Genomic DNA, 12,836 nt, shown 5'->3' with positions numbered 1-12,836 from the left:
CTGATCACTATATACTATAGCCATCCTGGGTAAACATATCCTAAGCTACTGTAAGAAAACCTTGAAGCTGCTGACAAAAATTCATGAATCTGGGTTGAGTTTTATGATTTATTTGTTCTTACTTGGGCTGATTTTCTTTTTACTTATTCTTAATCTTTTTTTACCTAATAAGACTACAAATTAAGCTTAACATCTGAAATACCTTCTTGTTAGTGAGTGCATCTAAAATAAAATACATTACTAATGTCAAAGTGTTTACAAGTAAACTTGAGGTAACATAAAAAATGTGGTTCAATATGATAAAAGTCATAGTCAAAGTTATTAAGACATAATTTAATAAATGTCTAACTTAACTAAAAATTTAAAAAACATAACTTACTTAATGAAACATTCAAGATTAGTTGTTAACTATCTAATTTAAATTTAGTTCAGCTTATCTTCAAAGTAAATAATTTTTTATATTTCTCACTGCCAACTGTTATGAGCAAATGAAAAAAAGTTAGACCCTTTTTGAGCAGTTTTTTTCTGCATTATGTAGTCTTGTAATAAATGTGTTCCTGAAATTCACCTTTACGTGAGAAACAAAATTGTGAAAAAGGAAATGTTGTTCGTCGATTATTTAATTTATTTTTACAAAAATAGATTTAAATTTATAGTTTAAAAAGGACCCCTTTATGTTTAATATCACTAAATTAGAAGTATTTTCTATTTGTTTAATTTTTTCTTGTTTGTTTTTTATTTCTTGTACATACTTTGTAGGATTGCCTTTATCATCATCCAGTCCATAAGATATCATTTATTGCCCAAGATATGACAGACTCACGTGCATTTGGTTATATTTTTGGTTCACCTGATACCGGTCATAGGTTTTTTGGAATTAAAACTGACAAAGCTGCTAGCCAGGTACTTATTGATTATTATTTTTTTAAATTTTTAATTATAATCAGTAATTCATTTATATTTTTCTTGAATATATAATTTTTTTCATAAAAAATTTTCATACAGTGTTATTTGTCTTAAGTCTAACCCCTCTTTTAAAAGTTTAATGTACCAGTTTTTATAGATTGTTGAAGTGAATCAGTACAACTCCAAACTGAAAACAGAAAACTTGGAAGAATAAATCTCTATGACTTAAGTGATGATTTATTAATGAATAGCCAAAGATCAACCTGATTCTGCAATTCAAAAGGAAATGTAGCTGAAAATCCTCAATAATAATGTTTTGGTGACTCATAATTATCTTCTTTGTTGAAAAATATTGGTTGTAGTTGCAAAGTTGGCATTTTGTGGTTATAAAAATTAATGGAGCTATTAATCAAAGTTGTATAACAAGCTTTAAACATCAGACATTATAACTTAAGAGGTTTATAACTAAAGAGAAGTTAGTGGCAGTATCTTATAAAAAGGATAACGTTGGCGGGCAATGTATTAAAATACTTAGTGTTGGATATTCTCATTGTAGAAAGAACTGGATAGGGTAAAAACATTGAAGAAAGAAGAAATACTGAAGAATTTATAAACAAATAATTTATGCATGATGCTGGACTAGCACAGAAGTGAAAACAATGGAGAAGTATATTACAGCACACACAGTACTGGACTAAGAGTACAGTACTGTATGTGTGGCTATCCACATAAAAACTTTTAATTTTTTAACTTCATATTTTTAGTATTTTGACCACATATTTTTATGTGTTGTAATTTTAATGTTTGAATTTAATGTGAGGTTTGAAAGAAAAAAACGTTTAGCTGATTATGAGGGAAAACCTCAAAAGGACTATTAAAAAATAATAAGCATAAGGTAACAAGCATTATTAAATTCTGTATTGAAACAGAGACAGTTGTGGTAAACGGTTTTTGCTTTGAGATATTAGTACAGAGGGGAATATGGATAAATACAATAACACAATAACAAAGAATTCTTTTTGCTAAGTTAATATATATATATATATATGTAATATATTTTCATATGTTTTAACTTGGACCCATATTAGTATTAGTGTTAAAAGTTTTACTTTGCAACATTGGTAAGTCTTTATATTAAAATAAAGAATTTTTTTATTTTGTTGGAAAAAAGCTTAATTATCAAAACAGAATTACATAAAAAATTTTATAAAAAATTCTGTGTGTTAGCGGATAGGACTGATAATGTAGTCATGAATAAATATTACATTAATAATAAAAGTAATACTGTAGTTGTTTAGCAGTTTAACTTTTCTTAGTTACTTATATTTATAAGAATATTTGTATAACATTGCTGTAGTTCTAAATGATTTTAAATTATGCAATATTCAGATTGTTTTTAGCAATATTTTTTTTTTTTATATTAATCGTTGGTTTTGTTTTTATTTTAAGATGTAATTTTATTTTATTCATTAATTTATTTATAATTTGTTTCAATCTTCCAGTTCATTAATAATTCAGTACACAAATTTTTATTAAAATTATACAGTGTTTGTACATCTACCTACAATTTGTAAAATTAAATACTTTTTGTTTCTTTGATGTTAGGTTGTAATATCAATGAGAGATTTATTTCAAGTGGTGTTTGAATTAAAGAAAAAAGAAATAGAAATGGCGAAACAACATATTGAACAACATCAGATAAAGTATGGAATGGGAATTCTGCCAGAAACCCCTCAAAAGGTTTGCTATTATAGTACTTTTATTATATTTGATTTTGTTTCATTTGAAATGAATTTATACTCTAAAAAAAATTAACTATCACGCAAACTGAGCTGCCAATGTATCACTGATGCTAACCTGAAAAATAAAATCAATGGAAATTGAAATTTAATTTTTTACTGAACAAAAATTTTTCATACAAAAAATAAAGAATGTGTGGCTGTCAACAATTTAAAATAAATAACTTTTTTTTTATTTATATGGAACTTTTTCAAAATTTTTTTTATATTTTTCCGCACTCACCATTTAAATATAAACACATATTAAGTTCTGTCACTAGTTTGTCTGAATTTTTACTAGTTGTTTTGTATTTTTTGCTCGGCATTTTTTAATATTGCACTGTAGCTCTTGTCAGTTGTAAATTGACAAAATTTCCTAAAAATTCCTTTATTTTGGAAAATATCTGTGGGATGAGATCAGTATTAACTATATGGCGGTGCTCATTTACTTTCTACAGAAATTTTTTAAGCAGTACTAAAGTTGTTGGAACTGAGTATGAGAAATATTATTGTAAAACAAAACTGTGTCATTTGACAATAAGCTGAGTTAGTTTGTTTTTCAATGTTTGATAGAATCTATTATATGTTTCACAGTAATCTTGTAGATTAATGACTGTTACACTTGGCATGAAAAAAATGAGTGAGAAGTCTTTTTCCTTCCAAAAAACTCTTGTTTTTGAAAAAAAACTTTTTTTTGATTTTGATGTGTGATAAATTTTTGGATCATATCAGCCTGTTATATGTCATTTACTTTAAACGATATTGACATTCTTGTTTCATCACCTTTACAATATGATTAAGAAAGTCATCACCTTTTTTCTTATTTTGATCAAGAAATGTGAAGGTTTGTTTTCAGATATGATCAAGAAACTTTTTTGCCATAATTTTTTTCATACTCAAGATATCCTTATAAATTTTATGTTAATTTTTCTGTTTCAATTTTTTTGTATAAAAGAGCATCTAACGGAATGATCTTTGTTGTGAATATGTTATCTTTCTTATTTACAAATGATGGAACACTTTCTTTGTGTTAATTCATGCGCAACTTCATCACCATAAACCTCCCTTATTTGGCTGAAACTAATACAAGATGAACTTTTCTTCCAGTTAAAAAATGAACTAGATTTCATATTATTTATGCAGTAATATTTTTGTATAAATTTTATATAGAGTATAAGATTTTAAAATTTTGTATAAATTTTATATAATGTACTTTAGTCACTGAAATTGGATTAGAGTAAGCTAACAACTCAAAACTAAATAACTTTGCATTGTTGGTTGGTAATTACCTATGCAAGTGGTTTACAATGATGTTTTTTTATTTTCTGGATGATCCTCGTATGAAGGAAATTGCATAATCCAAAAATTTTTGACCAAGAGATTCTTTTATGTAAATATGTAATAATATTGTTTGTAAGTTCCTCTCAAGGACATAATAATGTTGGCCAAAACAATGGTACAGTCAGTCTGTTATAAAATATAGAAGATGACATGTCAGTTTCAGTTGTACGTAGCATTCAGATTGGAAGTTTTTGGAGCAATTTTTATAAGAAAAAAAGCATCCTTCTGAAATTCATCTGTAACTTTAAAACTATCTAATGTCATGTCAAGCAATTGCAAATTAGCATGCTTTATTTCAGAACAGAAAGCTGCGTATCAGTGTTGATTACCAGCAAAGAAGTTTGTCAACTTTTACAAGTGACAGATTATGAAAGAAGAAGAATTACAGTAGATTGATTGCATAGGAAATTAATATTTTTTAAGACATTGTGCTTTGCATAATTTTTAAGTTTCTTGAGTATTGAAAAGTGTGTGCTCATTAGGAATATAGCTTATTATCAAATCAACATAAGGGCCAACACTTAATTAAAAGATGAGGAGTGTTGATTGAAGATGAGTGATGGTTTCTCCATCTGTGTACAAATGAAATCTTCTTAATTAGAAACATTCCTATATCCCAAAAAGTAGCAATTTCCATCTGCTAAAATATTGTTGCTAACTCCTTTCTTCTATAAAACAAGTTTTACTTACTGAATTCTTTCCCAAGAATGATTCAGTTAATGCAGCTACATATGGTGAAGTGGTTTAACCCCATGAAAGAAGGCCTTTCAAAACAGCAATATCACTCCAATTAAGATGTTATTAAATGGTTTCAAGAGATACTAAACAGCAGTTTTTTTGCAGTAGACATTTTTCAAGTATTTGAATAAACTTGAAAATTTTATCGCCAACCAGCTCTTAAAATATACTTCCAAAGAAATAAAAAATTAGTGCCAAATGTATATTTTTGTTTTTATAAAGTGCAGTTTGTATTTTGATTTTTCTTTATGTTTATTATAAGGCAAATTTTATTTTGAAAGTAGAACTTCTAAATACATAAAATACATTTTAAATTATCCTCAAATTCTTCATTGCAATTATTTCAAAATACTAGACAAGGAGAAAACGTACGTAAGAGTGTATAGATATAGTATATCTAATGTGAGTGTAATAATCGATATGTATTTACTTAAGTAATTGTATTACTTGGAAACAAGAGATTGCATGTGTGACACTAATTGCATCAGACTTGTTTGAGCCACAGTAATGAATGATTGTAGTTTGCATTGTTTATTTACTTTATAGTCAATAAATTGTTGATAATACTATGCCTGTGTTGATAATACTATGCCTCCGATTGAAAAAGTCATCCTTGACTTTTTCATTTTAAACATATGTGAGGTCTGTTCAGAAAATAACTGAACATTTTTAATTACGCTCCAACAGATACATTTAATTGATAGTAGCGATTTTTGTAATGTGTGATTTTTTGATGATTGAACTTTTGTCTTGATGTCTAGCCATAAACCCAGCTTTCATCTCCATTATGATCCTTTGCATGAATGTTTCATTTTCATTGGCTTGTTCAAGAAGTTGCTGAGAAACATCTATTCGATGTTCTTTCTGCTGTTCAGTCATCAAACGAGGAAAAAACTTTGCTACAACTCATTGTATTTCAGTTTTTCATTCAAAATGTCATGGCAAGAGCCAATTGAGATGCTAATTTCTTCTGCAAGTTCTCTGACAGTCAATCGACGACTTACACATACCAGATTGTTGATTTTCTGAACGCAGGTGTCATCAATTGAAGTCGAAGTGCTTCCTGGTCGAGGGTAATCTTCAATTGACTGATGACCACTTTTAAATTGTGAAAACCATTCGTAACATTGCATACAACTCAGATCATTATCTCCATAAACTTATTTCAAAATTTGAAATGTTTCTCTGAAAGTTTTCCCCAGTTTCACACAAATTTTACATTTTTGTGTTGCTCCTGAAAATCACACATTACAAAAATTGTTATAAACATTTAAACATGTTGCATTCAAATAACAATAAGATGAAAACTAAACAAGTTATCAACAATCCAAGCATGTCTGGTTTATAGAGGAGGTTATGCGAAACACAATGCTGCCAACTGCACATCATTAAATATTTCTGTTGGTGCATAAAAATATTTGGTTTTTTTTTTTTTGAACAGACCTCATATATTAATAATATACGTAACAGTAAAATTGAACAAATAAAAATAATTTGTTTTGAAATACTACATTACTGTTTATTTCAATATTAAAAGATTTGCAAAACTGTGTGTGTGTGTGTATCAACAATTGAACAGATTCAGAAATTTAATTTTCACGTGATAAAAATTTTTATACATCTGTAATAAGATGACTTTAAATGTTTTTCAGAAATAATTGCAATTATTATGCAGAGTTGAGAATAAAAATACATTTAGTCTGGTGTTACAGTTCAGACTACATTATTTCTCATTCTTCTCTGTAACTCCAATAAATCTGCAGTGTTTTGCCACAATTTCTTTTATATAATTTACTTTTTTTATTACCTATCTATAAAAATCTTCATTGCCTATTATCTTTAAATTAGACCTTATGGTTTTTATCAATGCAAATCATAAACAGTATACCATTTGGTTTTAAGTGAATCATCAAGTCTTTTGTAACAAAGTATGTATGTATATACAGGTGATTCAGAAGGAAAGAGAATTAACTGGGGAGCTACTGTAGAGCTTGAAATAAGGAACAAAGTTTATATGTTCATATGTATATACGTCCAAAAATGCTTTGTTAATGAGTTATGGCTAGTGAAAAATTTCACCCGGATTTCAGTTCCTGGGTGAAATGAGGTCATACTGAAATTTTTATGGCTTATATAAGGGGTAAACTTGATAGTTTCTTATACTTTTGATCTGAAAAATCAAATAAAACAGGTTCCCCAGAATTTTATCTCTCATAGTTTTCATAACATCCAATATAAAACTGAGAAATTTGGTAATGAGAAACAGTTTTTTTTAGGTTTGAAGTACAGCAACTTTGTTAAATGCATAACATTTATTATCATGACTTGTAGAGAATTTAATTCTGAGAAAATTTATGTTTTTTTTTGTCTTCAGTCATTTCACTTGTTTGTTGCAGCTCTCCAAGCTTCCATATTTAGTGTTCATTGTTTCATTTCGGTATACCCCTTACATCATACATCCCTAATAATTTGTTTTACATATTCCAAAAATTGCCTACCTGCACAATTTTCCCATCTACACGTCCCTCCAATATTAAATCAACTATTCTAGGATACCTTAATATGTGACCTATAAGTCTGTCTCTTCTTTTAATTATTTCTTTCCAAATGCTTCTCTCTCCTCATCAATTTGCCGCAACACCTCTTCATTTGTCACTTTATCCACCTATCTGATTTTTAACATTCTCCCATAGCACCACATTTCAAAAGTTTCTAATCTTTTCTTCCCAAGTACGCTGCTCATCAAAGTTTCACTTCCATATAAAGCTACACTCCAAATATATACTTTCAGAAATGTTTTCCTGATATTTAAATTAATTTTTGATGTAAGCAAATTATATTTTTGAATGAAAGCTCGTTACGCTTGTGTTATTTTGCATTTTGTATCGCCCCTCCTTTGTCCATCTTTAGTAATTCTACCCCAAATAACAAAATTCTTCTACCTCCGTAATCTTTTTTCTTCCTATTTTTATATTCAGGGGTCCATCTTTGTTATTTCTACTACATTTCATTACTTTCGTTTTGTTCTGTTTATTTTTATGCGGTAGTTCTTGTGTAGGACTTCATCCATGCCATTCACTGTTTCTTCTAAATCTTTTTTACTCAGTAAGAATTACTATATCAATGGAAAATCGTAACATCTTTTTCTTTTCACCTTGCACTGTTACTGGATCTAAGTTGTTCTTTAACATCTTTAACTGCTATTTCTATGTAAAAATTAAAAAGTAACGGAGATAGGGAACATCCTTGTCGGACTCCCTTTTTTATTATGGCTTCTTTCTTATGTTCCTTGATTATTACTGTTGCTGTTTGGTTCCTGTACATGTTAGCAATTGTTCTTCTATCTCTGTATTTGAACCCTAATTTTTTTAAAATGCTGAACATTTTATTCCAGTCGTTATTCCAGCGTTATTGAAAGCCTTTTCTAGGTCTATAAATGCCAAATATGTTGGTCTGTTTTTCTTTAATCTTCCTTCTACTATTAATCTGAGCACTAAAATTGCTTCCCTTGTCACTATACTTTTACTGAAACCAAATTGGTCTTCTCCTAACACTTCTTCCACTCTCCTTTCAATTCTTCTGTACATAGTTCTAGTTAAGATTTTTGATGTAGTAGTAGTAGTAGTTAAGCTAGTTTTTCTGTATTCATGTTTATCTGCTCCTACTTTCTTTGGTATCATGACAATAACACTCTTTTTGAAGTCTGATGGAACTTCCCTTTTTTTCGTAAATACTACTCACCAATATATATTATCTATCTTTCACTTCTTCACCTGCACTGTGCAGTAATTCTGTAGCTATCTCGTCTCTCACAGGAGCCTTTCTGCCATTCAAATCTTTTAATGTTCTCTTAAATTTAGATCTCGGTATTGTATCTTCCTTTTCATCCTCTCTGATCTCCTCTTCTTCCTCTATAACACCAATTTCTAATTCATTTCCTCCGTATAACTCTTCAATATATTCCACCCATCTATCGACTTTACCTTTCGTATTATATATTGGTGTACCATCTTTGTTTAACACATTATTAGATTTTAATTTATGTACCCCAAAATTTTCCTTAACTTTCCTGTATGCTCAGTCTATTTTACCAATGTTCATTTCTCTTTCCATTTCTGAACACGTTTCTTTAATCCACTCTTCTTTCGCCAGTTTGCACTTCCTGTTTATAGCATTTCTTAATTGCCGATAGTTCTTTTTATTTTCTTCATCACTATCATTCTTATATTTGCTACGTTCATCCATCAGCTGCAATATATCGTCTGAAACCCAAGGTTTTCTACCAGTTCTCTTTATTTCGCCTAAGTTTGCTTCTGCTGATTTAAGAATTTCCTTTTTAACATTCTCCCATTCTTCTTCTACATTTTCTACCTTATCTTTTTTACTCAGACCTCTTGCGATGTCCTCCTCAAAAATCTTCTTTACCTCCTCTTCCTCAAGCTTCTCTAAATTCCACCGATTCATCTGACACCTTTTCTTCAAGTTTTTAAACCCCAATCTACATTTCATTATCACTAAATTATGATCGCTATCATGTCTGCTCCAGGATAAGTTTTGCAGTCGATGAGTTGATTTCTAAATCTTTGTTTCACCATATTATAATCTATCTGCTACCTTACATTATCGCCCGGCTTTTTCCATGTTTATATTCTTCTGTTATGATTTTTAAAGTGGGTGTTGGCAATTACTAAGTTATACTTTGTGCAAAACTCAAAAGGTCGATTCCTTCTTTCATTCCTTTTATCCAGCCTGTATTCACCCACAATATTTTCTTCCTTGCCCTTCCCAATGCTTGCATTACAATCTCCAACTATTTTTAAATTTTCATCCCCTTTATGTGTTTATTTGCTTCGTCAATTTCTTATTATACACATCTCTACCTCATCATCATCATCATCATGGGTACTTTTATGCATTTGCATATAGACGTTAACAATCATCATTGGCTTAGGTTTTGATTTTATCCTGATTATAATGATTCTATATCTTTGCATTTTGAAATACTCTACTCTCTTCCCTATCTTCTTGTTCATTATGAAACCTACTTACGCCTACCCTTTACTCGAAGCTGAGTTAATTATCCTAAAATCACCTGACCAAAAGTTGTTTTCCTCTTCCCTCCAAACCTCACTAATTCCTACTACATCTACATTTAACTTATCCATTTCCCTCTTTAAATTTTCTAACCTACCATTCTTTTTTAGACTTCTAACATTTCACGCTCTGACTCATAGAATGTTATTTTTTAATTTTCTGCTAACCCCTTGCTTAGTAGTGCCCACCCAGAGATCTGAACGGGGGACTAGTTACCTTCAAAATATTTTACCAAGGAAGGCACCTCCATCTTTGTTACATGAAAATGCAGAGAGCTATAGTTTCTTGGGAAAAAAACAGCTCTAGGCTTGCATTGCTTTCAGCTGCACATTATTCAAAAGATTGAGTAATGTTGATATGGCCATTTAAGTTCTCCTGACCTACGCCCTTAACAACTTTTGAAAGAGCTGCTGCCCTCTTTCAGGAATCATTCCTTAGTTTGGCTTTCAATAGATAACTCTCCGATATGGTTACATCTTTGGTCTAGCTACTCTGTATCACTGAGCACTCAAGCCCCCTCACCATTGGCAAGGTGTCATGATTCATAGATGGAGAAAATTTACGTAATAACATGACATGTTTTTCTAGTATGAAAGGGCCTATTAACCTATTAATTGGTTATCAGTTCGTACCACATCAAACATTCATTGGAAATTGTTGCTGGAAATTTGATTCAACTACAGTATCAGGGTTTTCTTCAGACCACTTATGTGAATTCTGTGTATTGTTTGTTTATGCCATTATGGATAAAAGTGGCTTTGTCCAAAAATAGTATGAATTAAGAGGTAATAATTGTTAACCCATTAACAAAACTGCAGTTATCTGGCACGGAGGTATGGAACTTTCTGAACATGATAAGGATGCAGCTTATGAGCATGTAATGTTCTCCATACTGTACTTTGAGAAATGTTGAGTTGTGTAAAATTCTTCTTCTGCTCATTGTAGGACTAAGTTGTATTACATGAAGAATGATTTTTTTTCCTTTTCATCAACATGTACCAGTTGACTTTTAGATGAAACATCAGTACTGAGAAGTGTACCATTCTCACAAAGCATACAGTTGGTATTGCCAGCCTAATTTTTCAAAGGTCAAAGGTTAGATTTATAGTACAAAATGCAGGGGTTTTTAATTTTTATATATTCATAATATTTTTCTGTTAAGTTTTATTCATCTCCCTGGGGAAACTGAAGTTCGGGCACAATTTTTCACTAGCTGAAACTCAATAATTAAGTGTTTTCAGACACGTTTTGTATGAACTTTTTTCCTTGTTTCAAGCTCTAGAATGTTCCCAAATTATTCCTCTTACCTCCTGAGTCGCTCTATGTAATAGCCACAAAGTTGTCTGGTTTTTTGAGCACCCATAATTTTTGTTTATTTTTATATTAATTTTTAATTGTTTTTTTTATTCATATTTATTCTTAATTCTTTTGCTACTATTGATGCCGATTTTTAAAAAACTGAAATAGGTGTCTAGTTCAGGATAAATAAATAGAAAATTAAATAGTTATTGAAATTTGTCTAGGAACAAATAAACTAATTCTTTTTTTATCTTCAATAAGAGTTATTCAACCAGGCTGCTGATGGTTCACTTGATAAATAAAATTTATCATCTACGTCATCAGCAATTGTTCCATGAATTTTTTTTTTTTTAAGTAACAAATCATTTGTTACTGTGTCGCTTTCAATTAGTTTCTTATGTTTATTGATATTATTTTAGCAACTTAATGTGAATCGTTAAGATTTTAAAAGAAAGCATGTTCATTTCAAGGTGGCTCCTGATTCAACTAAAATGAGAACTATTTCTGAGGACTCAAATACTGTTAAAGATAGTACTGCAACTAGGAAGACTGGTGATAAAGAGCGTTCTGAAGGCACTTCAGAGGCAATTGCTGATCTTTTAGATTTAGAATTGGAATTAAATAGTATACAACAAGGAATATCTCAAATGGAACGAATTACTCCTTCTGATCCATTTGGTGATTCATTCGCTCCACCTCCTGTTACTGCAAAGTTACCACCGCCACCCACTAAGTCTTCCACATCTTCAGCAACTTCCACTTCTGCTGCTTCATCTACCACTACTACTGTGACACCAGCTTCAGCAGCTCTGCCATCTGTTTCTACATTGACAGCTGGTTCTAGTTCTGTTTCAAATAAGAGTTGGTTCAATCAGGATACCGATAGTTTGTTTGATGAATCAAATTTACCACCTACCTCATCAACAACTATTCCTCCTGCACCAGCACCTGCTACTCCACCTCCAAAGGTAAGATGTTACTATTGCTGATATCTGTTCTGTTACCAAGTGACAAAGTGTGTTATATGAATGAAGTGTTCAGTAAACTTAATCATATAGTAATTTTGATGTTTACCTTTATTTGCATTGATACTACGAAACCCTTTTTCTCTGAGACCTCTTTATTTTTATAGTTAATTCTTGCTTCAGTTTTTGATTATTTTTCTGATCGTTTGAGAATAATTTTTTTACAATTTAATTTACTTAATATTATTTTGCTAATTTTTTTTTCAATTACATTTATCAGTTAGAAAAATATGTTTAATGTAGAGTAACTGAGCTACTCTTTACTAAACTTGATTTCTTCATTAATTGTTTTGTACTGTTAACGCCGTTACATTTTCACATGTTTTTTAAAAATTAATTTATATATTATATATCACATCATCTTTCATAATAATTGATTTAGTAAATTTGCTAACTATTGACTGATGAACATCAGTCATTTGCTCATCTGACTGATGAACTGGGTTGTCTTGAATAGGCCATTGTCCAGAATTTGTGCTTGTAATAATTTATACTGCTGTTCATGAACTTATGTTCTATATTTGCACATGTTTATAGTAAACTTTGTTCTTACTTAATAGTTATTTATTTTAAAATTTGCTTTAAAAGAAGTTTAAAGAAGAAGTTTTATAGTCATTATTCATACATGAACTACATCAGTTCATTACAACATTAT

The 12,836-nt window shown here is 30.0% G+C and overlaps 1 protein-coding gene across 5 annotated transcripts in view; it reads left to right on the top strand.

Moving 5' to 3' along the window:
* The window catches only part of Dab (DAB adaptor protein), a 73,562-nt gene that overhangs the window by 40,993 nt on the left and 19,733 nt on the right, over positions 1-12,836 (top strand). For all 5 annotated transcript variants that reach the window (XR_012755817.1, XR_012755818.1, XM_075361226.1 and 2 more), the window contains 3 exons: positions 760-903; positions 2,512-2,646; positions 11,627-12,124. Coding sequence is in view for 3 of the 5 variants with exons in the window: in XM_075361226.1 (XP_075217341.1) it covers positions 760-903; positions 2,512-2,646; positions 11,627-12,124 (777 nt within the window). In the remaining 2 variants the exon portion in view is untranslated. The remainder of the gene's footprint in view (positions 1-759; positions 904-2,511; positions 2,647-11,626; positions 12,125-12,836) is intronic.

The sequence above is a fragment of the Lycorma delicatula genome, chromosome 3 (assembly GCF_047948215.1).
Source record: "Lycorma delicatula isolate Av1 chromosome 3, ASM4794821v1, whole genome shotgun sequence".
In the NCBI taxonomy this organism is placed as follows: domain Eukaryota; kingdom Metazoa; phylum Arthropoda; class Insecta; order Hemiptera; family Fulgoridae; genus Lycorma; species Lycorma delicatula.
Note: the sequence above shows the minus strand (reverse complement) of the source record. Positions and strands in the feature narration are given on the sequence as shown.